The 27,277-nt window shown below is 34.5% G+C and overlaps 1 protein-coding gene across 15 annotated transcripts in view; it reads left to right on the forward strand.

Annotated features, from left to right (window-relative positions):
* The window catches only part of ARHGAP32 (Rho GTPase activating protein 32), a 380,058-nt gene that overhangs the window by 230,430 nt on the left and 122,351 nt on the right, over positions 1-27,277 (forward strand). For 14 of the 15 annotated variants that reach the window (XM_074216323.1, XM_074216331.1, XM_074216324.1 and 11 more), the window contains 4 exons: positions 4,745-4,882; positions 6,396-6,488; positions 16,932-17,054; positions 18,745-18,822. In XM_074216323.1, coding sequence (XP_074072424.1) covers positions 4,745-4,882; positions 6,396-6,488; positions 16,932-17,054; positions 18,745-18,822 — 432 coding nt within the window. The remainder of the gene's footprint in view (positions 1-4,744; positions 4,883-6,395; positions 6,489-16,931; positions 17,055-18,744; positions 18,823-27,277) is intronic. The other variant, XM_074216322.1, reaches the window with a different exon arrangement.

Consider the following 27,277-nt stretch of genomic DNA (forward strand, 5'->3'; position numbering starts at 1 on the left):
AATTCTTCAATCAAATCAAAAAATTTGAACTTTCTAAGGAAAGGATAATGTAAGAAAATACACAGAACTTCTGAATACTGAACGCATAGTGCCATTTTGGATCAGTAAGGTTATTTTTGTGACTCTTGACCCAGTGCCTAGTAAATAGCTTCTTAATCAATACTTATTCCCTTTTCCTTCCTTACTTTCCAATAGAATCCACAGATTACTTTTGGGGGGAAAAACACCAAAAAACTGCTGAAAATTCTGTGACACAGAAATTACTAAATTTAACCATTTCACTGTCAAACAGTAAATTTTGCAAGCAACCAAAAGAAAGACTTTTAGATATAAAGGAGAGGAAAATTGAATTGTATAACACTATTCTTTACTTTCTTCAGGATCAGTTTCCACAACATGCATTCCAAATTGAAATATTCCGCAAAACTGAGCCTAACCATTAATGAAAAAGAGATGCACATCTAATAAAAAATGATTGTTTAAAAATTCCCAGAAAAGAAAAATATACCTGAAGAAATTGCTTGCTTTTCAAAGCAGAAATTACATAAAACTAATAGGAGAGGAAAAAAAAAACCTCTAAAGCAGCATAGAATAAGCCTTCCCATGCCTTGCCTATATATGAACAGATTTAATGGCAAAACTAACTTACAGAATAGGACACATAAACAGACGAAAGAAGAAAGGAATATATGACAACCTAGTGAAGATAAAAACTAACAATGAAGGGGATACAACACCTGAATTTTCTCAGAAAAAAGCCTTCAGGAAAATATGTTTTGTGGCAAAGAGACAGCAAACCTGGAAATATTATTTTATTCGTGGGAAGGACTGGCATTTTTGGATGCTTCTATGAGAAGAAAAGATTCTATAAAAGGAAATGAATATCTTTAAATATGTACGATATGCAAAAATTTTACTTTTACAAAGATCCTTTTCATGCCTTCTGAAAAGGGGGCTCAGCACTTGGAGACAACTATCACCCAGGGGAGTAGGAGAATATGAATCGATTAAGGAGTATATTTTATAAAATAATGAAGAATAACCATGACTAGAAAAAAAGTTAATAATGAACTGCACAACAACTACAAAATGCATAAAATATCTGATATAAACCTTCCAAGGAATACAAAAATTTATATAGATTCAATTGCAAAGTCCTCAATGAAATAATGAGCAGATGATTCAGCTGAAAGAATATTCAGTACTCATGGCTATATTATCTAATAAAATAAAAATGATAATGCTGCCAAAATGAATTTACACTTTTAATGCATCATTTTACCAAGAGTGTTACATTACAAAACTTGATAAATAACAATATTTATTTGGAAAAACAAAAGATCTGTGATGTCAAGGGAAATGATAAAAACCAACAATCATCAATCAAAGCCACCTGGCACTGGTTTAAAAAAATAGGTCAATGGAATAGACTAGACAAGGGAGAATCAGAAAAAAAATAGAACTAAACAGCTCAGTGTTTGATCAAGTTAAAAACATAAATTATGTATAAAATCTTATTTGATTAAAAACTGGAAAGGAGTCTGGCAGAAATCCAGCACATCACATTCCAATTGAATGTTAATATTAAGATCATGCTATAAAAATTAGAATTGAAATATCAAATACCTCTCATAGGTACAGGTAAGATGTGCATTTTTTCCTAGCATTTTATTTATTTATTTTTCTAATCTCATGCAAGGATAGTTTTAAACAATCTTTTTTTTTTTGCATAATTTTGATTATGCTTCCCTTCTTTCCCCCTGGCAGAAGGCAGTCTAATATAGGTTTCTCTCTCTCTCTCTCTCTCTCTCTCTCTCTCTCTCTCTCTCTCTCTCTCTCTCTCTCTCTCTCTCTCCCCCCTACATATATATATATATATATATATATATATATATATATATATATATATATATATGTATGTATAATGTTAAGCATGAATGATATGTATTCTTAGTCAAGGAAGAGATTGAGCCAATTACAAAAGATAAAATAATAACTACTTGTCATTTGAAAAACTTCTGCACAAATTTTGTATACTTATTTTAAGAAGGAAAGTTATCAATTGAGGGGAAAGTCTTTGAATCCTAATTCTCTCATAAGAGTTTGGTGTCCAAAATATAGAAACAATATATAGGACTATTGCCATTCCCCAATAAAAACACATGCAATTAAGAATAGAAGAAATGCAGAAAATAGGCATACTATTATAAACATTCTCTCATATTCAATGTGATTGGGTCAAAATATTGCTGTTGTACAGGAGGAAATGAGCTGGTGTATTTAGAAATTCATCGAAAGACTTGGACTAAACAGATGACAGGTGGAGATAAGGATGGTACAGATCTACATATCTGTATTAATGTATATCTGTATATGATAGGGTAGCTAGGTAGCTCTGTGAATAGACTTTGGATTCCAGCGGTCTTGTTCAAATTTGACCTCAGACAATTGACTCTTCATAGCTGTGCAACCTTGAACTAGTCACTTAACCTTGATTGACTCACATGCAGGATCATCTCCAGTCATTTTGATCCCCATCTGGCTCCTGGACTCTGCAGAGGAAAGTGAGACTGGTGACCTAACACAGCATTGCTGTCACTCAAATCAGTTCACTTGCTTGTCATGGCATCACCTCCCTGATGTCATGATCTTTGAAAATGAAGGGCAACCATTATATCAAATCTGGCCTCAGACACTTGACACTCACTAGCTGTATGACCTTAGGCAAGTCACTTAACCCTGACTATCTGACATCCAGGGCCATCTTTTCATCTTGATTCATATCTGGCCCCTGGACTCAGATAACTTTGGAGGAGAACATGAGGCCAGTGATTTAGTACAGCACCCCTCACTCAAATCTGGTTCACATGCTTATTGTGGCATTACCTCTCTGACATCATGGTCTTCTTCAGAAATGAAAAACAAACATTTTTATATCTGTATTTAATTTTAACTTTTTGGGGTTGTGAGAAGGGGGTAATTAAACATTAAGTATAAAAGGGCACAGCAGAAAACAAAGAAATCTACTAGAAAACAAGGAAAAGTTGGACAGTTTAGAATTTATTGAGTAGGATTTATTATACAGGCTTGCTTGAAATGGAATGTTTTATATTGAATTCTCTGCTGTATTCTGCTGGGTACATGGCAGTTATTTTTTTCTTTCCTTATTTTCTATTTAAATTAACAAAATTTCTGAGAAACAAGTGTTGCTGTGTATGATGAATACAGGGAAATATGGAAGGATCTATATGAATTTATGTAGAGCAAAGTAAATAGTACCAAGAAAGCAGTAAACAGTATAAAGGAAATAACAATTACACTCCCTACAGAAAATCAATAGTATAAGTAACAAAATTATAAATAACAGTGGGGATCTGAATGAACAGTTATGACAGGTAGCCTCAGTCTATTCCTTTATGGAATTGGGAGGTCCACAGGAATTTCATTTCCACATTTTCAAACTTTTCAGGGTTTTAATCAGTAGTGCTGATCCATCTTTCCCTTTATATTTGTTATATGGAATGGCTTTCTGAGAGGAATGACCAGGATATTTGAGACAACTATATAAATATGATCACATAAGAAATAGAAGATATCAGTAAAAACTTATTTGAATAATAATAAATAGTTCCTTAAAAGCTTTAATTCAATGAGGAATATAGTTATTCAAAAAAGACTAAATACATATACTTCTGGATATCTAATAGATAACTGGAAATATGACAGATTTGGAATGACGTTATACCAAGATGTATAGATTCACACAGAGAAAATTGTATCCATAGGAATCAAAGAGATCACCATGTGAAACAGTTTAGAAGTAGAAGACAAGAGAGCCCAAGATAGAGAGTAAAGGACATCTAACATTTGTGAGCATGACCCTTGATGAAGTTCTAGCAGAAGAAACAGAAGAGTCATCAGACTGGTGGGAGGAGAACGAGGAGAACTGAGAAAAGGGACTATCAAAAAGAAGAGAGGGTGATCGACAATGATAAAGGCTACAGAGAGATCAGGAAGTTTGAGGATTGAGAAAATATTTGATGATTAAGAGATGAATAATAACTTGAACAAAAGGAGTTTAAATATTCCATACTGATATAGTCTTGTTTAACTGATCAATAAATGCCCATGATTTATGATTTAATCTTTTACTTTATTCCCTTAGAACTCAATGTTGTAGCTTTGGATTTGATAGATTCACTAGGGTGCTTCATAGGAGCCTTACCATTTATATTGCTCCATAGGATTGTTTTATTTTTTAAGCTAATAGAATTATCATCATAACAAGGCATCAGTTAAAATTTCACATGTGTATGCTGAGGTTTTAGCTTTGTGTTCTGTTTATTCTTCCATGGATGTGGGAAAGAGAGGTGACCAGGGTCAACTCTTGTGAGGAAGGAGCAGTAGCAGGTGCCAGTCTCATGTAAGCCAGTGAACACTCAAACACCCGGAGGGATTGAGGAAGTAGTTATTCCTCAGACCAGCTTGAGTGCTGTTTGATTGGCATGACCTATATTACCAAGAACTGGACCACATGTGGAGTCACTATAGCCAGGTTTTTATAGGGGGAAGTTCAGTGTGATGCTGGTTTAACTGTGATTCTAGTTCAAGTTGCTGGAAATAATGGAAAAGCCTGATGAGAATTTCTTTTTATGTGTAATTTGTGGGCTTTATGCATGGACTCTAAATCATAGAAAGCCTCTAACTGAGCCTAGTTACAGTGACATTTTCCTTCTATTTATAGGGTAAAAGCTGGATTGTGAAGCGAAGTTATGAAGATTTCCGAGTTCTTGATAAACATCTCCATCTGTGTATTTATGACAGACGATTTTCCCAGCTCTGTGAACTCCCCCGTTCTGACTCTTTGAAGGACAGTTCAGAGGTAAGCAGTTAGCATTTCCAGAAATGATCGGGTTTTTTTATACTGACCAGCATCTTGATCTATATATTGTATGTTAACTCTCCTACGTATTTCTTGGGGAAAATATCAGGGCTCTCAGTATTAAAATGACTTAAAAGTAAAATGTTTTACTAGATCTTTCACTCCTGAAATGTATATGTTTTTGGGGAGGGGTAGGTCCATGGGGATGAAAATTTTATGATTTATTGTCAGTGTATTTTTTTTTATTTTTCCTGAACTGCTTTTTTATTGTCCCTTTTAAGTTTTTAGTTCAAGATGTGTGTGTGGAGGAGTGGGTAGGGGAAGTGGGTGGAGAAATAGTAATTGGTAATGAATACAATGTATAAATAAGGCATTAATAAAAAATAAGGTACTTTTTCAAAATCAAAAAAAAGTTAAGAATTTTGATTTTTATTCACTTTGCATATTCAATCTTTGGACTCTGCAGTTGATAGGATTGATATTGTGGTGTTCTTTGCCCATTGATCCAAGAATATAAGAATGTTACTATTTTGATTTTTACTTATGTACTTTTTTTTGAACCATTTAAGGAACCATCTTAAGGACAGTTTAAGAAAGCTATCTACCTAGCTATTTATCTGTCTTTCTCATCTATCTGTACCTATTCTTGCCTTCACAATTTGCTGTGTATCTATGTTTTAAATACAAGAATAGAAATGGAAACTAGTCTGATATACAGTTGTAGGCTACTATGAAAATTCCATATGAGAGACAAAAATGATTGATAGTGGCAAACAACATCCAAAGCAATAGCCCATTTAAGTGAGGTACTGATCAAACAAAGCATTTTTTTTTTTTTTGGTTTTTTTGCAAGGCAATGGGTTAAGTGGCTTGCTCAAGGCCACACAGCTAGGTAATTATTAAGTGCCTGAGGCTGGATTTGAACTCAGGTACTCCTGACTCCAGAGCTGGTGCTCTATCCATGCGCCACCTACCTACCCCTTAAATAAAGCATTTTCATATAACATTCTCTAATGTGCTTTTTGTATAATATGAACATGTAATTCATATTACTCCTTGACTAGAGAGAAGCCTTCTTTTGGTTTGGACATGGTAGTGGTTTTGAAAGAGTGCATAAGAATGGAATCTCAAAAAAAAAAGAATGGAATCTAGATAGATCCTGCTGAACAAGAAAGGCTCAGTGTGATATGTGTTTCTCATCACCTTGGCTATGTTTAAAGATACTCCTCCAAAAATTTGCAGCCTGCCCCTCCTATGGCAACCTGAGCCATTGTAACTCAGAATGACAGTAATGCTGTTAAGTGATGAAGTTATACATCCTTTGAAATGCTGAAATATGAAATACTCTTAGGATTGTGAATTGTGTTGCTTATACTGTGCTCCCTCCTTTGAATATTACAGTATACTTTTAAATTCCTGATTCTAAAGGTACATGATACTACCAATTAGTCTATCATTTAGGAGACAACTTTGTTTCAGAGTTTTCTCTTTTTTTTTTTTTTTTTGTTAACAGGTGGTCACTCAGATACTTACGGCTTATCTTTCACGCCTCTCAACCATTGCCGGGAACAAGATCAACTGTGGACCTGCTTTGACCTGGATGGAGGTAATTGGCTAACCTGTGTCCTCCACTTGACTTTCTTTTCAATAATATCTTTTAACTTGTCACTTTTTTAAAAAAATGTAGGCATTAGGGGCAGCTAGGTGGCGCAGTGGATAGAGCATTCCCTGGAGTCAGAAGGACTTGACTTCAAATTTGGCCTCAGATACTTAATAATTGCATAGTGGTGTGACCTTGGGCAAGTCACTTAACCAGTTTACCTTAAATAAAAATAAAATTTTAAAAAGTTTTTTAAAAATGTAAGTATTAAGAAAATTGTTTAGTTTCGTGATAATGAAAAATCTGCTCAATTTTTTTATTTTGATACAAAGAAATGATGTTTATTTGAATTGTCTTCCTATGATAAAAGTTAAGTACTTTGATCTGCTTCTCCACTGTTTTCTACATATAGAACTCACCACATAGAACATTGCTATCACCCAAAGTACATTTTACAAAGAACTTTAGAAATTCAGAAATATTTTTTTATGTTTCTCATATATGTTACTAATGCAAAGTGCTGGGAATGCAAAGCTACTTCAAATAGCTTTTATTCTAATTAGGAGATGAGATATATGTACATAAATATTTAGAGAATATATGCTCAAAAATGAGGAAGGACTTCAGGTTGAAAGAGCTAATTGAGTTGAGTTTTGAAAAAAGCTAGGGATTCTAAAAGGTAAGAATGAAATGCATTCCATACCTGGGTGATAGCAGTACAGGAGAGGGAAAATAGAGAATTCCGTGTGTGAAACAGCAATGTGTGGGAGTCATCTTTGAGAAAAGAACTGAAAGAGAAAAAGGAGAAAAGTTGGGAAGGGCTTTAAATGTCAAATAAAATAGTTTTCCTTTGATACAGAAGTAATTAAGTTTTATGAGAAGTGGATGAGAGGAGGAACATGGTCAAATTCTGTGCTACAGGATGATCACTTTGCTATGTGAGAGATGGGTTGGAGTAAGAAAATATTTGAAACAAGGATAACAAATTGGAGACTATTATGGTACTCAAGATAAGAGCCAAAAGAGTGTGAGTCTGTGTGAGAGAAGAGGAGTAGACATATTCAAGAGATATTGTGAAGATGGAAATGAGAGTATTTGACTTTAGTGGATAAAGGAGATGCTAAAGAATGAATAAATAAGGATGAATGTGAACTTGGGTGATTTAGAAATATGGTGTTACTTTTGATAATAGTAAAGAGGTCAGAGTAGATTAGGAATAGGGAGGAAAATAACGATTTCACTGTATATGTTGTGTGTTTTATATACTTAAATTAAAGGTATTTCAAAATATTCGCTAGGCAAGTAGGAGATGACGTTATACTCAAACTCAAGAGAAATACGTATTAGATGTAGATCTGAGGTTCATTTTAGAGGTTTGATACTTGAAGTGATGAGAGTTGATGAGATCAAGAGAATATAGAAAGAAAGTAGATAGCATGGACATTTATCTGCTCATTTCAAGTAAATTCACTGAAATAAAGGCTTTACTCATCCAAAAGTATTCCAGCTCTTTTTTTTAAATAAAAAATACAAAATACATTTTCATATTAGCTATATTTTCAAAAAACAAAGTCAGAAGAGCAACGAAAAGGTGAAAAAACTGTGTTTCAGTTTGCACTCAGTTTATCAATTCTCTCTCTAGAGGTGGATGATATTTTTTTCACTATGGGTCCTTGGAAATTGTTCTGGATCATTATCTTGATCAGAGTAGTTGAGTCTTTCATACTATTACTTTTTACAGTTATCCTTGCTCTTCTCACTTCACTTTGCATCAATTCATAGAAAACTTCCCAGGTTTGTCTGAAACTCTCCCCTTTATTGTTTCTTATAGTTCAATAATATTCTATCACATATACCACAGCTTGTTTAGCTATTTCCCATTTGAGGGGCCAATTTCCAATTCTTTGCCATCCAAAAAAAATAGGTGCTATAAATATTTTTGTATTGTATAGGTTCTTTTTTCTTTTATTTCTTTGTAATACAGACTTAGCAGTGGTATTGTTGGTAAATGATGTGAAAAATTGTATAATCTTTTGGGCATAGTTCCAACTTTTTCTTCAGAATGATTGAACCAGTTCATATAACTCCATCAGTAGTGTATCAGTATCCCCATTTTGTTTCAGCAAAATCTTTTGAATTTCATATAATTAATATCCATTTTATTTTGTGAATCTTTCTGGCTCTTGTTTGATCATAAATTCTTCCCTCATTCATAGATCTGATGGATACACTTTTCCATGCTCCCTTAATTTACTTATGATATCATGCTTTCTGTTTAAGTCTTATGCACATTTTGATCTTATTTTGATAGATATTTCAACTTGCAGGATTCAGTTTGTCTTTGCATGTAGATTTAATTTATTTTTTTCAGTTTCCTGAATTTCACACTAAAACTGTAACTGTCTTACATGATTATTTCCAATTAGAACAGCTACTTTATTTTTTTCTTTTTGATCTAGTCCTGTGATTTTATTGATATAGGGAAGTCCTAGGAAGGAAATAACTTCTACCAGTGCAGTTGAGACAACTTTCCTGAAAGGTGTAGGGCCTGAGAAGTTAAGTGAGATGCCCAGTATACATAGCCAGAATTAAATAAATCTAACAAAAATAAACAGGAAGAAAGTTAAGAAGGCAAATTGGAATTTAGGAAAGTTATTGGACTTCTGGAAAAAATTGAATGGGATAAAACGGAATATAGTGGTACATGGCACCTACAAAATAATTGACCTTGTATTAGGGCATAAAAAAATCTCAATCAGTTGCAAAAAAGCAGAAATTTTAAATGCATCCTTTTTAGATCATGAAGCAACAAAAAATTACATGCAATAAAGGACCAAGGAAGGATAACTGAAAATTGATTTGAAACTGAATAATCTAATTTTAAGTTTTTATGAGTGGATCAAACAAACAAATCATAGAAATAATCAACAGTCTCAACTAATGCAATGACAGTAATGAGACATCATAGCAAACCTTTGCAGGATGTAGCCAAAGCAGTTATTAGAGTAAATTTTTTAATCTCTAAATGCTTAAATTAGAGAAAGAAGAGATCAATGAATTGGGCATGTGACTAAACAAACTAGAAAAAGAGTACATTAAGCATTTACAATTAAATACCATATTAGAAATTTTGAAAGTCAAAGAAGAACTTAGTAACATAAGAAAACTATTTAATAAATAGAATTAAGAGTTGGTTTTTATGGAAAAAACCTTTGGTAATGGGATTAAAAGGGAGAAAGAAATAAGAAAACCAAATTCTCAGTATCAAAAATGAAAAGGGTAAAATGATGAGGAAATTATAGAAATAATTTGGAGCTATTTTCTTTACTAACAAATCTGATAACATAAGTATAAACTGCCCAGATTAACAGAAGAGGAAATAAAATACTTAAATAAATTCTTTTCAGAAAAAGAAAGCTCCCTAAGAAAAAAATCCCCAGGAACAGGTGGATTTATAAATGAAATCTATCAAACATTTAAAGAATAACTAATTCCAATTCTATATAAATTATTTGAAAAAATAGGTGAAGGAATTCTGCCAAATTCCTTTTATGACAATGATGGGGTGCTGATACCAAAATCAGGAAGAGCCAAAACAGATAAAGGAAATTACAGACCAATATCCCTAATGAATATTGATGCAAAAATTTTAAATAAAATTTTAGCAGAGTTATTGCGGCAATTTATCACTAGGGTAATAAACTATGATTAGGTAGGATTTATACCAGTTATGCTGGGAATAGTTCAATATTAGAAAAACATTCAGCATAATTGATCATATCAGTAGCAAAATTAACAGTAAACATATGATTACCTCAATAGATACTGAAAAAACTTTTGACAAAATACAACACCTGTTCCTATTAAAAACACTAACATAGGAATAAACAGAATTTTCCTTAAAATGATAAGCAGTATCTATCTAAAACATTATATGTAATGGATATAAGCAAGATTCTCAGTAAGATTAGGGTTGAAACACGAATGCTCATTATTATGACTGTTATTCAATATTACATTAGAAATGTTAGCTTTAGCAATAAGAAAGAAATCGAAGGATTCCAGGAAATGAAGAAACACAACTCTCATTCTTTCTAGATGTATACTTAACCCTAGAAAATCAACTAAAAAAGTACTTGAAACAATTAGCAATTTTAGTAATATAGCAGGATATAAAATAAATCCATTTAAAACATCAACATTTCTATATATGACCAACAAAACCCAACAGCAAGGGATAGAAAGAGAAATTCCATTTAAAATCATTTAAGTCAGATCAACGTTTCATTCCAAAGTTGGTGCATTTGCTCAAATAGGAAAATTCTTCAATTCCTCATCTTCAGTTCTCTTATTATACTTCCTTGTCTTCATTTTTTTTTTTATGTTGGGGCAGAGAAAAAAAAAACTTGTCTCCACTATCCTTTTTTTGGTTATTTATTTAATTTATATTAATGCAATAATCTTGTTGTGAGAGTAATCGTAACCGCCCCCCTAAAAGATGAGAAACCTCAAGAATAGTGAGAGAAAAAAATGCATGCTACAGTCTGTATTCAGATTCCACTGGCTCTGTCTCTGAGATGAGTTGCCTTCCCATCATAGCCACCAGAGATTGCTTCAGTATTTTTCCCATGATTGCTATCACTAGCTGAATTTCCCTCCACTCTATTCTCTCCATTCTCATCTATTCTGTTCTCTCTCTCCTTTCATCCCGTCCCTGTTTAGAAGTACATTGTATCTGAGTACTTCTCCCATGATCTTCCCTTTCTTCTATCGCCTATTTCCTACTTCCCTCCCCATTTCCCCTTATCCCATCCCTTTCCTCTCATTTTCCTCTAGGGTAAGATAGATTTCTATACCATATTAAGTGTATATGTTATTTCCTCTCTGAGCCTCTGATGAGAATGAAGGCTCACTCATTCCCCTTACCTTCCCCCATTACACTCCATTGTAAAAGCATTTTCTTGACTCTTATGTGAAATATCTTAGCCCCTTCTTCCTCTCCTTTCTCTTCCTCCCAGTACTTTGCTTTTTCACCCATTGACTCCATCTTTTTACTATGTTATACCATTATATTCAGCTTCTTCCTATGCCTTGTCCATATATGCTCCTTCATACTGCTCTTATAAATGAGAAAGTTCATATGAGTTATCAGTATCTTCTTCCCATGCAGGAATTCAAGCAGTTCAATATCATTAAGCTCCTTATAGTTAGTTCTTCTCGTCCACCCTCTATGGTTTCCCCAAGACCTGTACTTGAAGATCAAACTTTCTGTTCACCTCTGATTGTTTCAATAGGAGAGTTTGAAAGCCTGCTGTTTCATTGGAAGTCCATCTTTTCCCCTGAAAGAGGATGTTCAGTTTGCTGGGTAGTTGATTCTCAGTTGTAAATCAAGATATTTTGCCTTCCAGAATATTATATTCCAAGTCCTACAAGCCATTCCAAGTCCTACAAGCCCTCAATGTAGATGCTGCCACATCCTGTGTAATCCTGACTATAGAGCCATGGTAGTTGAATTGCTTCTTTCTGGCAACTTTTAGTATTTTCTCTTTGACTTGCAAATTTTGGAGTTTGACTATTCCTGGAAGTTTTTCTTTTAGGATCTCATTCAGGAGGTAATTGGTGAATTCCCTCAATTTCTATTTTATCCTCTGCTTCTAGGATCTCAGGGCAATTTTGCTGTATTATTTCTTGAAAAAAGAAGTCTAGGCTCTTTTCCTGGTCATGACTTTCAAGTATCCCAATAATTTTTAAATTATCTCTCCTGGATCTGTTTTCAAAGTCAGTTGTTTTTTCCAATGAGATATTTCACATTTTCTTCTAGTTTTTGTTTTTGGTGTATTTATATTCCTGAGGTCTTGCAAAGTCATTGGCTTCCTTTAGTTCCATTTTGCATTTGAAGGAGTTATTTTCTTTAGAGAGCTTTTTTTATGTCCTTTTCTAGGTGGCCCATTCTGCTTTTTAAAGCATTTTTCTCCTCATTTGCCTTTTTTGTGTTGCTTTTTTCCATTTGGCCTAAACTGGATTTTAATATGTTATTTTCTTAAGTATTTTTGTTGTCTTTCTTTGACCAAATTGCTGACTTGGTTTTCATGATTTATCTGCATTATTCTCATTTTTCCTCCCAGTTTGTCCTCTACCTCCCTTAATTGCTTTTCAAAGTCTTTTTTGAGATCATCCATAGCCTGAGCCCATTTTCTATTTCTCTTGGAGGTTTTGGATACAGAAGCTTCAATTTTGTCATCATCTGAGTATGTATTTTGATCCTCCATGGGACCAAAGTAATATTTTTTTTTAGGTTTTTGTAACGCAAACGGGGTTAAGTGCCTTGCCCAAGGCCACACAGCTAGGTAATTATTAAGTGTCTGAGACCTGATTTGAGCCCAGGTACTCCTGACTTGGGCGGCTAGGTGGTGCAGTGGATACAGCACTGGCCTTGAAGTCAGGAGTACCTGGGTTCAAATTTGACCTCAGACACTTAATAATTACCTAGCCGTGTGGCCTTGGGCAAGCCACTTAACCCCATTGCCTTGCAAAATCTTAAAAAAAAAAATCTATGTACAGGTACTCCTGACTCCAGGGCTGGTGCTTTTATCCACTACACCACCTAGCTGCCCCCAAAGTAATATTCTATGGTTAGATTCGTCTTTTTTTGGTGTTTGCTTATTTCCTCAGCCTATGATTGATTTACTGCATTTCCAAGGCTTTGGGGGGTTTTTGGGACAACCCATAGGGACCTTAATTCCTCCAAGGTCTTATGAGAGGCTTAGACTGCTCTCTTGAATGTGTTCAGGTCTTCCCCTCTGCCCTGGAGCTGTGAGGATGGTCCCTGTTTGGCTGTTGCGGTGTTGTGGGGGGGTCTAGACTGCAACCTGGATCTCAGTGTGGGCAAACAGCTGAGTCCTGTCCCAGTCTCCCCCAACTCCCTTACTGTCTATGGCCTGATAGCTTTGGACATGCTGGATGGCTCTGCTGACTCCTGCTGCAGGGTCCCACCTCAGGGCTGCTCTGAGGTCGGAGTTCCGCTCCGCACTCTGGTGCGGGCAGAGTTCTCTTTCCACCCCTTCTGGCTGTCCCCAATGATTCTGTGTCAAGAGATCTGGTAACTGCCCCCTCTGCCACGGCCCCTAGATGAGCTGAGTACTCTTTTATTTTAGGTTCTAAGGCTGGAATTATATGAGACACTTGCTAGTCACTGATTAATTTACACAGGGTTTTTTTTGCCCTTACATAGTAAGATTATGTAATAATGATGCAGTAGGACTTAGGTTCTCTGAATATAGCTCATTTTCTTCTTTATCTTCTAACATATCTTTGTTATCAGGGAAGGTGATAGACATGGTGACTCACTTGGTCCCTAAAAATCAATTTGCACAGGACCTAATTTTCCATGGATTTTTTCTGCCTTTTAGTAACCAGGGAGATGTGCCAAGGAAACAGACCAATCAGATCTCCTTTTAGGGCACATTAATTCCAATTGCAAGTGGAAAGAAAGAAGGGTTAACCTTATCCTTGTTTAGAGGAAACAATTGGTAGATGTTAGACCTCTCATATACCATGCCTTGGTTGAAGCATCTTCCACTATTTAAATACTTGTAGAGCTTTTACTGGATAGTCCTTCTGGCATAGACAGTACTAAGAATAAAAAGGGAGAAAGAAACCCCACCACTTCAACTACTTGCAACAGAAAAAATCCAAAATGAAATGTTTACTTTTAGGGAAAACTAATCCCTGTTACAGGAGATTTTTTTTTCCATTTCTTTTTTCCCTCTTTAATTTTCCTTTCAAGATCAAGAAATGTGCTTGTGTCTTCTCCCTCCCATTTGCCCATTTCTTTCCCTGTCTATACTTGTTTCTCCACTAAATCTGACATTTCTATACCAAGCTTTTTAGGCATGTGTGTGTTTTTCAACTTTTCCTTGACCATTTCATATAAATGCAATTGATCCATTTGATATCTCCTCCCCCTACATGTTCCTGTATATGTATAATCTTCTCCTATAATCCAGTTATAACAAATATCAAGTTCTACTTTTTTCTTACAGCTTTCTATACTAATGTAGTCTTCCTTTTGCTCTTCATTATTTTTCCCCTTTCTAAATCTTTAAAACAGAGCTAATCTATCCTCAGGGGGTGGCCCCTTAGGGGGGCGGCTAGGTGGTGTAGTGGATAAAGCACCGGCCCTGGAGTCAGGAGTACCTGGGTTCAAATCCGGTCTCAGACACTTAATAATTACCTAGCTGTGTGGCCTTGGGCAAGCCACTTAACCCCGTTTGTCTTGCAAAAAATAAAAAATAAAAAATAAAAATAAAAAACAAAAAAAAACCCCAAATTTAAATTTAAATTTTTTCCTCAGATCTTTTTCTAATTTCACTTCCCCAATGGTTTTTTGAAGACATTAGTTCTGAAGGAACATGTGTCTTCCCTGCCATTTAGAAAGTTATTTTTACATCAAACAGTTCCTTTAATTACTCAAAGAAATGTACTTATCTAGGTTTTTCTGGATAGTTGTTTCAAAGTTCCTACCCAGCTCTGGTATTTTCATCTTAAATACATGAAAATACTCTTCCTTCAGAGGGCCATCACTCTCCCCTGCTCACAAGATTATATCCAGCTTTGCTATTCTTGGTTGTAAGCTTTTATCATTTGTCTTTTGTATTCTAAAACCTCATGTTGTTCATGGTAAAATCTACCAGGTTTGGGTTAGTCTTTCTCGTTCCTTCGTTCTTAGAAGGAAGTCCTCTCTTTTGATGTTTGCAATATTTTCCCCTTTGATATGGAAACTATACTTTGACTGTGACATTCCTGGGATATTTTTCATTTGAGGTTTCTTGTAGCAGGTCATTACATTGCCTTCTAGTTCTAATAGATTAGGGCAGTGTTCATTTATGATTTCTTCAAATAAAATGTCCAGAATTTTTTTTTTTAAATCATGGCTTTCACAATTCAGTAATATTTACAAACTATCCTTCCTTGACTTTAACCTCCAAGTTGGTCATTTCTGATGTTATGTATCTTAACCTTCCTTATATTTTTTCAGTATTTTGATTGCTACTGTTTACCAAATTGTTTGCAAAACTTTCCAGAGTTTCAGTGTATGATTTTTTTTTTTGTTCTTTCCTTCAGTATCCTCTCCTCTGTGGCCTGAGGACACACACACTCCCATCAGGGAGATTCCGTGTGTCTCTCTGGACATTCTCTGTGCGGGCCATGGTGAGCTTGCTTGCCCTCACACTGCCTTTTCTTGAGGTATTTTCTCATGAGCTGTGTGATTCTGACTGTCTTTATGTAGGACTGGTGTGGAGGAAGACACTCTAGTTTCTCATTGCATTTCTGGATCATTTTTATTCTGGTCTGAAGTTTAGGATTATGCATATGTTCAGTCAGCCATTTTTGCAATAAGTAATTCCGTAAAAAAAATTAGCTAAAAATTTGTCAGCAAATGGTTTTAGCATTTTCTTTGTGGTTAAACATGGTAAGGGGAATGTTTTTATTTTTTATACTTTGTACATTCTTTTCAGTGCCTAGTATGGTGCATGAATAGATATTTGATATTTGCTAAGATTTATTGGTTGGTAGATGGTAGATTTGTAATAAATATTTTGTTGAAATTTTATTTTAATTTTCCAATTGCATGCAATGGTAGTTTTTCAACATTCATTTCTTTGCAAATTTATGAATTCCACATCTACTATTTTCCCTTCCCTCTCTGTCCCCCCTCCCCCCAATGGCATTGAACAGCCTGGTAAAAGTTATACATATGTAATTGTGTTTAAGATATTTACATATTAAGCACATTGTGAAGGGGAAATCAGAATGAAAGGGAAAGAAAAACCATGATAAAGGAAAGAGAAACATAAAAGAAGTTTGTTAAAAGAGAACATCATCTGCATTCAATTTCTATGGTTTGTTTTTCTGGATGTGGATGGTATTATCCATAGTGAGTCATTCATGGTTGTCCTTGCCTCTGAACTGCTGAGATGAGCTGCACTTGCCATAATTAATTGTCTGACAATGTTGCAAACATAAACATTTTAATATAGGTTACTATTCATAATGAATGTTGATTGCCTTGAAAAGGCAATTGATTGGAAAGTAGTTATAGTTTATAGCCTTGTCTAACTTAGGAACTCAATAAATTTTAATAATATGAAAGAAAAAGAATTTAATCAATATTCATTTCAGTGTGCCTAGCACATATATAATAAATTATGGTTATTTAAAAATTAAATCTTGTCATAAATTCATGGTGTATTTGACCTTAATTTTTTTATTTATTCACTGCTTCTTCTTGCTTTCTTTGATGAATTTAATATTTATTATTAATTTAATCCAATTTTTCCCCTTCTGGTCTTCTGAGTTGTGTTCTCTTTGAATCAACTTGAAGATTTCCATCAGCGATAAATAATATTTCACATGCCCTCAATTACTTTGGTTTCTTTTCTTAAACAGATTGATAACAAGGGAAATCACCTGTTAGTTCATGAAGAATCATCAATTAACACACCTGCTGTTGGTGCTGCCCATGTTATCAAGAGATACACTGCTCGTGCTCCTGATGAATTGTCCTTAGAGGTAATGTTTGAATATAGATGTACAAGCAAAATTCTCACATACTGAAGTAGGAAAAATTTTATTTTTCTCCAACATTTTGTTTTTGCTTTTTGCAAGACAATGAGATTAAGTGACTTGCCCAAAGTCACACAGTCATGTAATTATTAAGTATCTGAGGTGGAATTTGAACTCAGGTCCTCCTGACTTCAGGGCTGGTGCTTATTTCATTGCGCCACCTAGCTTCCCCCCAACATTGTTAATGATAATTATTTTGATTCGTTGTTTGTAACTTAGTTTTGAGTGAAATAATCAGAACTTTCAGTTTGTGCAATTTAAGCTCTCTTTGAAATATGTACCTGTCAGTAAAAGTTTTAGAACTAGGTGGATATAAATACTTATATTATAAAAATTCCAAGTGTTAGCTAGTGTGTTTCTTTTCTATGCAGTTTTGAATAAATAAAACATGATTCTCATCAGCATATATGTATATGTATGTGTGTGTGTGTGTGTCTCTCTCTCTCTCTCTATATATATATATAGAGAGAGAGAGAGAGACACACACACACATATACAGAGAGAGAGATATTAATACATGCATATACACATACACACACAGGGGTGTATTTTTGTGTATTTGTGTCTATGTAGAAATACAATATATCAATTTAAAGTCTGACTCTGTTACTTAGGGGTCTGTATGACCTTGGGAAAGATACTTAATCTCTTTGGTCCTCAGTTTCTTCATTTCTAAAAGATGACGGTGATTTATAAAATGAAATGATAAAACTAGACCTTCAGTGTGTCCTTTAGTTTTAAATCTAGGAATCTTGTATTTTAGATTATATTTTATTCAGTTGTGTTGTTTATATCATGGAATAAGTTCATCTTTTAATTTAAATGATAAATGTGATGCTACTAAAATAAATGGCATATGGTAGTATGTAGAATTCTTAGCTTTTCTGTCACTATAAAAATTGAAGTGAATTCTGCTATTCATCATTGGGAGATGTCAGATGTTTCAGTGTGTTTCAGACCATCAATTTAGAGAAGAACTAAGTCATAGTAAATTATGCTTGGTTTGTCAATTGATTGACCAATTGGAATCTCATCATATTAAAAGATTAAACATTAAGTATTGAATTTACTACTTAATCACTTGAAAAGAGCTCTGATTTGGAGTCCAAAGTCCTCACTCCACCTTACTAGCTGTGCAGCCTTGAACAGGTCATTTTCCTTATCACTAAAATGGGGATGGTGAAAATGATTAAATAAGATATCTTTAAATATTGAGTAACCACAAACATCATCTGAATGCAAACTGTTAACCTGCTATTAGAGAAAATTAATCTGATCTTGGTACCTCATTTGTCCCCTTTTCTTGAACCATCTTTTGAAAACAAAAGATGACTATAGGCTGGACACAGTATCTGATATTCAGAATAACTCTTGAATGTGACCTTCTTTGATCACTTGATTATAGCACAAATTGAGTAAAATTTATTCAGTCCATTTAGCTAATTGTTCACATCTTTTTAAGCAGCCAGTACAAAATTCATTTTGTATGAAACAGAACTTCAGTAAATGTTGGGATCCTTTAAAACCATAGTTGTCAGAGTAGGGAATGATACTTATCTCCATTCCAGTGCTTAGCTTCAAATTCTAACCACAGCAGTAGTTATGCATTTGATTTCCTTCAATTTTTATTTCATAGGTGGGAGACATTGTGTCAGTTATTGACATGCCACCAAAAGTATTGAGCACATGGTGGAGAGGAAAGCATGGATTTCAGGTAGGTGTGGAAAAGTTCAGGAAAAGTTTCTTCTTTGAAGTACTTGAGAAGGAGGGGGTGGAAATGATTCACAATCATAACATTTTCTACTGTATAGTGTGCTTCCATTAGCAAATCAAATATCCTTGAACAACATGCTTTGTGTATCTGAAATTTTCTTAACAATCAGTAGAAATAATTTAGAAGCTACAGAGATATGATTCAGGACTTGAAAACCTTTCTAGGGTACTCTTGCTTTCTAAGTTTTTCTAAGGGAGACAAGCTATGACATCTTATTCCTTTTGGTCCATCTTGGTTTTTTTCTGCCCTGCCTAGTTGTGAAGGGTCCATAAGTGACTATTTGGCTAGAATTGTGGTATGATTGAAAACTATCACAGACTTTGCATTGGAAGAAACTTCAGGTTTTGTCATCTGGTTCAATATTCTTTAAAAATAGGCATCCACCTGCTATTTGAAAAACCTCAGATGGTAGCATGAATTTGACATCTCCCACAGCAGCCACTTACACTTCTGGAAATTTCTAGAAAACTTTTTGAATTTGTTTTGCATTGAAGCCACATTTATCTATCTTAGATGGTAATATAAGAACCTAAATTTTAAGGAAATTAAGGAAAAGATATTAAGATCGTAAAGCTCAATTCTTTAATTTGACAATGAGAAAACTGAGACTCAGAGAGAGCAAGTGACTTGCCCAGTTGTCAGGTTATTACTAGTTTTCTAAGGCAAGATTCAAACCCAGATTTTCCTGAGTACAAACCTAGTCTTTTTAAAATTCACATATGACCTTTGTCCTACATTCATAGGGCAAGAAGAAAAGTTTATACTCTTTTTTTTTTACGTGTGATAATTATCAGGTATTTAATGTTAACTATCTTGTCCTCCTCAGTCTTTTTATATCCTTCAGTGAATTCATGACCTCATCAATTTGGGCACCACCTCCAGAGGTTCAGACCATAATCCATGCTAACCTTGCCCTTTGAAATTCTTTTCCATGCTCTTTTAAATCCTGCTTAAAAGACTGATATTTAGCATTGGACAATTTCTTCAAGATCTTTTTTGAGTATCTGTGCAATATTTTGTTGTCTTACCTGTTTTCTTTTGTTCTTATTGTATGAGTAGCCTATTTCCTTTTCAAATGAAATTTCCCCCAATTCTTTATATTTCTTTATGTGTAGAGGTAGTACACTTTGGCAGTTTCCTATAACCTACATTTCTCCCCTGTGCATGTCTCCTTTGCTCTTTGGTTACTCATAATTTTTATATCTTAGAGTTTATAATTTGCTGTGATAGGAGTTGCCTTTTTTGTTAACATATTTTTCTTTCCAAAAACAACTTGAGATCATCTAAAGTACTATGCATCTGCTCGATGCCTTTTGTTCAATCTCTTTATCCCATTCAGTTCTAGACTCAACTCAGTATTTCTGCAGTTCCTGTCCAAGATATATATCTATATCTATCTATCGATATCTATATCGACAGATAGATAGACTATCTATATCTATCTATTTCTCTGAGAAGTAGATATATCTAGAGAAAGATAGATACACTAACTTAGTATCTTGCACAATCAGGTATATATTATTATCCTGCCAGTTGGTATGCTTCATTTACACATATTATTAGTCTTTTAAGAGGGATAGTAAAAAAAAACTTTACATTTATTCCTATTATTTAATTAGATTCAGTTATTCATCCTAGGTTTTAAATGATTCTGATTGCCACCTAAAGTGTTCACTGTCATTCCCAGTTTTGTGTCATGTGCCTATTTAGGAGCATGTCTCCATCCAAATCATTGATAAAAATAATGAATAGTAATAGACAGAGAACAGATTCCTGTGACAGCCATTAGAGTTCTATCTCCATGTTGATAATTCATTGAAAATTTTCTTTGGGTTTGGTTATTCATCCATTTCATAACTGTCTTATGTATTCTATATTTCTGTATCATAGATTTTGAATTAACCTGGGATACAGTGTTAGAGTAATACTATGCAAGCATTTCTTGAATTGAATTTTACTCAGTCCTTTACATCTTGTGAATGCACTTGAGATTTCTTATTTAGCAATAAATTGTTTTCCTTCCCTTCTTTATGTTAATAGTTCTCATTAATACATGATGGGAGTACATTTCCCCTTTTGGAATCCATTTCTGGAAGGCTGGTTTAATTTTGTTTGTTTACTTTTGCTTAGAAACAGAAAAGGGAATTTTTGTTATTTTATATAGCCTAAATATCTATTTTTTGCAGTTTTCAGAATAATAAACTAATTAGGTTTTGTTATCTCCTATCACCATTTAGTGACAGTATGAATAAGCACATTATCATTTCAGAGAGATAAAGAAAATATTTAAAAACTGGTTTTTTAGGAGTATTTAAAAAACTGCTTTTAAGCATCAGAACCTACCCCTTGAGCCCATAGTATTATATGACATAATGGCTTAATGATATCATTATTTAAATACCTATAGAGGATTCTCTAAAAACCCTGTGAAACTCCATTATTTTGAACTTTTGAGCCTTTGTGACTTAATTATAAAACCAGCTTTTTTGATTTAATTATAAAATTTTTCTAAGAAAGTGATAGAAATTTACTGATTTTTTTAAAAAAAATTATAACTGGTAGTTATAACTATTCTGATTATACTGTTGAATTTGAACTTTGGTGGGGATTCCAACTTGTGTTTTCATATGTGTACAGAATTCCCAATATGGAGACTTCTTCAACATAATATACAATTTGTGGCTTGACTATAACTTAGTCTTTTGCTGTGATTTTTGGTTTCAAATAGATTTACTTTACTAATTTTATTTTATTAGCTTAATATGAGAATATGTACTTCCTAGAGAGTCTCCATGGCATAATGGGTAGAATATTAAACTTGGCATTCAGGAAGACCTAACTTCACCACCCTTCCTTCAATTCCAAATACTTGCTCTCTCTAATCTGAACTTCCTGGATCTCTCCCCACCAAACTTTGACACCAAATCTCTATGGACATTAAAAATCTAACCTTAATTATGAACAACCCATCCTCCAGTTATACCCTACCCATCCAGTAATTTTGAACCCTTATTAGCCATTCCCCTTCCTCTTCAAGTCCCCTTCCCATATTATTCCTCTCATCTCAACATCCCCTGTCTCCACCATGTTCTACTCCAAAGATACTCATTTACTCCACAATACTTTCAGGAATTTTCCATCAATGACAAGTTTGCTTTCATCTTAAATCCTTTTCTTTCCCACACCTTTCATCTTCTGCCAGTCACTGATACATGCCTCGGTGCTAACCACTAGCATCCCAGCATTGACTGCTTTTTCACTCCTTCCTTTTGGATTCACTAGGAGAGATAAGGGAAAGTTACTGCTCCTAATATCACTCAGTGACCTTTACTTCTTTGAGTTTCATTCAGTTTATATATCACTCAGTAAAAATTTATCTACTAACAGTCAGGTGCTTCCCCTCTTTCTTAGTGAGTTCATTGTCAATGAGTTCAAAGCTCACAGTCTTAACTTTCCAACTTCTGTCCTCATTTTTCTATATATTCTCCATCACACAGTTCACTAATTTTACTAATTTCCTATGACTTACTCTTCCATATTACCTGAGCATCACACAAAGATGGTTACACTGTTGATTTTTTCATCACCCACAAACATACCACCTTCATGCTTAAAATTTCTGAAGCTCCCATATCTGATCGTGGTCTTGACTTTTCACTTCTCCCACTGTTTTCTGTTACAAAATTATACTCTCTTCATCGTGACCTCTAATCCTTCAAACCCTTGTTTTTTCTCCCCATCTAATACCCTTGAACTAGTCACTCTCCTGTCTTGAACCTTCCTTGAACTAGTTTAACTTGACATTGTCCTCTTCTCTTGCATCCCTGTCCCATATGTTGCTGCCAAACCTTTTATAAAATATATATTCTTAATCATCTGCTGCTTTTACTCTTATACATGAATTGCTGATAGAAGGTGCAGAACATCATTAAACTATTCCGTATAGGTTGACTACAGATTTATGTTGCATCATTTTAACTTGGCCTTCATTGTTGTTTGTCAGTCCTTCTGCATATCATTTACCAACTCACTTTCCAAAGTAGCTTTTCTGAATTTTTTCTTCCTCTTCAAATCTCTTATGACTCCCCTTTTTCTTTCCCTTTCACCTGAGAACTTTACCTCATATTTTATTAAAAATATTGAAGTCATTTGCCAAAAAAAGCACTGCTTTTCCATCCTTGTCATCTCATAATACCCATATATACATGTGTGTATACATATTCTCTGACATTCTCTTCTTCTTTCACCTCAGTTTCACATGAAGAGATGATTCTTCTCCTTGCATTCTCCTCTGCATAAAGGAGTAATCCTATTTCATTCCATCACCTTCTCCAGCAGATTGACCCCTCTATTATATTCATTTTCACTTATCTTGATGGTCTCCGTATCTATAATGGCTACTTCCTTACTGTTTATAAACATATCCATGTTTATCCTTGAAAAGCCTTTCTTCATAGATGTGCCTCAACTTCCTTTACTCTCTTCATAGCTCTCTAGTCTGTCTTCCAACTTCATCATTCAAACAAAACTGTTCTCTCCAAAGTTACTTATGTATTATGAATTGCCAGATCTAATGTAACTCTTTCAGTTCTTATTCTTTTTTTTACTTCTCTTTCAGCCTTTTACCCTGTCACTCATCCTCTTTTGAACTCTCATCTTCTAAGGCTTCCATGACATTGCTCTCTCCTGAGTTTCTTTGTTATCATCTGACTGCTCCCTCTCGGTGTCCTTTGCTAGATCTTCATCCGTTTCATGCTTACTAATCACAGATGTTCCACAGGACTTCTCTTGGGTTCTCTTCTTTTATACTATTTCACTTGATAATCTCACCAACTCTCATGGACTTAATTATCATTTCCATGCCAGTGATTCTCAAATCTTCTTATCCAGCCATAAGTTGCCTCTCTGCTGACTTCTACCCTTATATCTCTTACTTCTGTTTGACATTCCAAACTGGATGTCCCATAGAATTATTGCACTCATCATGTTTGAAACTGATCTCATATTTCTTCTTCAAACTTTCCTTTCTACCAAATTTTACTATTTCTCAGGAGAGCATTCCCATTTTTCCTGTCCCTCAGACTTCCATCCTAGGTGTCCTCATTGAGTTCTCATTATCTTTCACCCTCCATACTGAGTATTCTGCCAAGGTCAGTTGATTTCACCTCTGCATTATATCTCATATAGATCTATATCCTTCTCTCCTCTGATGCTGCCCTCACCCTGCTGTAGTACCTTATTATGTAATGCTTGAACGTTTCCAACAGAATGTTTTGTTTGCCACAAATCTCTTTCCTTCAGTCTGTCTGTCTTGTCCTAAGCTGCCAAAGGGATAAAGCACAGGTATGACCATGTCAACTGCAGCTCTAATCTAAGACACCCTATTGCTTACAGAATCAATTATGAAATTCTCTTTAGCCTTCAGAGCTCTTTATAACTTAGCTCAGTTGCCTAGTAGTTTTCTTATACCTAGTGACATTGGCCTCTTTGTTCCTTGAACAAGATATTTCATCTCCAGCCTCGTGGATATTTTTGCTGTCCCCATTTCTGAAATCTTCTGTCTCTTCATGTCAGTTTCCTAAATTCACTGACTTCCTTTACTTCTCTTCTTAACCTTGTACCTTCTAAAGCATGCTTTTCATGATCCTTCTACATTCTGGTGACTTCCTTCCCTTTGATGGTTATTTCCACTTTATTTTGTAAATAACTTGTTTGTACTTATTGATTTACATGATATCTTCTTAATTAGATTGTGAGCTCCTGGAGAACAGGAACAGCCTATTACCTTTCTTTGTATCTCCAACAGTATCAGCCGCATAGTTGGTGATGGATGTATATTGACTGGCCATCTAAATTAATTATCTCTGAGACCAGGGCCAAGATATTGAACCTTCCTTAACCGCAAGTCAGTCCCAAAGATTGGGATCTTCTGTGCTCAGAGATTCTACACTGAAACAATCACACATCTTCCCACTTATTGATGTACTTAAGCATTACTTCCTAATGGTGATAAGAGGCAGTTAAGAATACTTTCTGATGATGACAAAGGAAATGCCAAACTAGGATTAATAATGTTTTTATGCCTATATCTTCTTTCTTTTTTTAAGGTTTTTTTTTTTTTTTGTAAGGCAATGGGGTTAAGTGGCTTCCCTAAGGTCACACAGCTAGGTAATTAATTATTAAGTGCCTGAGGCCGGATTTGAACTCAGGTACTCCTGACTCCAGGGCTGGTGCTTTGTCCACTATGCCACCTAGCTGCCCCTATGCCTATATCTTCTAAAGATTAATCACATGAAGATAATTTGGATTTAGTTATATATTGTAGGTATGTATTTAGTTTTGTACCTGTCTTTGAATTGAGACATACCAGTGCCAAAAAGATAAACCAGTCATTTAAGGTACAGAAACATAGATGTTAAGGTGATAGTAGTACCTCAGAAGTCCATAACATCTTGGGGATGCTAAAGTTAGAGTTAGAACTTTGGAATATATGTTATGTAACCATTCTGATTCTATTCAGTGCTGCTAAATCATTCTGTACGAATGATGGCCATGCTGCTCATAAAGCATAAAATCTGTATCGATTTTTATGCAGTTTCAGTCAAACTATTTAAGTTCTGTTTAGTGCTGTTTTCACACTTTAAGAAAGAGAACTGCAATATTTTGGTATTTCCTGGAAATGCCAAGAAAATGAATAAGGTTTGAGTTCTAAATTATATTGACCTTCATTCCTGAAAGCACTATTATTTATGTTTTTATCATGGAGTATATGTTATGAAAGAACTCTAGTTTGGTCATATCAACTGTATTAAATTATAACCATAATCAAAAATTACTTAAAAAGTAAAAAAAAAAGTACTCAGCAGAGCAAAATTACTGGTTACTTGTAAACATACATGCATATATTGTGAAAGTTTGTGTGTGTGTGTGTATATATATATATATGCTTGTAAATATACATGTGCAGCTACAATGGACTGGAAATAGTGTTAGAATGCCAGATGAACGCTTGCCAAAAAACTATTTTATGGAGAACTCACACCAGGCAAGTGCTCACAAGGGGGGTCCGAAGAAGTAATACTGAGATACCCTGAAGGTCTCTTTGAAGAACTTCAGAATTGATTGTGCAGCATGGGAGACACTGGCACAGGACTGTCCAACATGGTGTTCCCTCATCAGTGAGGGTGCTATGTGGAAAGCCAAATGGAAGCAGCTCAAAGGAAATGTAACATCCATAAGTTTAAAGTATCCACCCGAGGTGTTCACATGGAATATGTGTCACATGGACAACTTGTGATTGAGCACTCCGAGCTCATATTGGTCTGATCAGTCACAGTCAAACACACTGTAATTTGTCCTAAACACAGTGAGGTCATTTTGGTCTTCTTCAATAATGAAGGACAAGAACCAATCATGTATACTAGTATAATTTATCTATGTACCTAAAAGACTGTTTTATACCAACATTTTTTGTCTAAAGCAAGCTAGAATGAAGGATGCTATGTCAATAAAAATCCAGTCTTCATCATTTAGATCTACTTATTTTTTGGTAGTGTAGGTGTTTCTGAAAAGTTACAGAGATAAATTTAATTACTGAAAGTAGTTATATTTGCACAGTTGATGTTAGAGCTCATATTTACATAACACTTAAGTTTTACAGATTATTTGATATACATTTATCTAATTAGCATATCATAACTTTGTGGGGTGGTAACTCTTGTTTACCCTCATTTTATACATAAGGAAACTGGACTATAAGGTGATTTAGTGACATGTCTAGAATCATGTAGTTAGCAAGTTTATGAGATAGGATTTATACTCTAGTCTTTCTGACTCCAAGTCTAACATTTTATCCATTATATATATAAAACTGACTTATCACATTCAAAATGTTCCATTGTCATTGTCATAATGGTTATAATTATTTCATTTTCATCCTCACTAGTGTTAGTTAAAAATTATCTTTGAATGCCAATTCAATCTATTTTTTTTGGGAGGGGGTGTATTTTGCAAGGCTATGGGGTTAAGTGACTTTCCCAAGGTCACACAGGTGACCATTAAGTGTCTGAGGCTGAATTTGAAGTCAGGTCCTCCTGATGCCAGAGCCAGTGCTCTATCCACCATGCAACCTAGCTGCCCCCTGCTGTATTTTTTTTAATGTTTGTGTTCTTCAGATACCCTCTTTATAGACTTAACCACAAACATTTTCAGTACAATTCCAGGAGCAAACAGGATAATAGGAATTTTATTTGCTTTATCTTGTTGACACTCGATTTTGAACTCCCTTTGTAATGTCTCTGTTTTGGAAGTCTTCTTATCCATTTATCATAGCAATTATGACTTTTTGATGGAGAGGCATCTGTTTAAAATGTTAGTACGTTTTTGTGAATCAGTT

Source organism: Macrotis lagotis, chromosome 1, assembly GCF_037893015.1.
Source record: "Macrotis lagotis isolate mMagLag1 chromosome 1, bilby.v1.9.chrom.fasta, whole genome shotgun sequence".
Taxonomy (NCBI): Eukaryota; Metazoa; Chordata; class Mammalia; order Peramelemorphia; family Peramelidae; genus Macrotis; species Macrotis lagotis.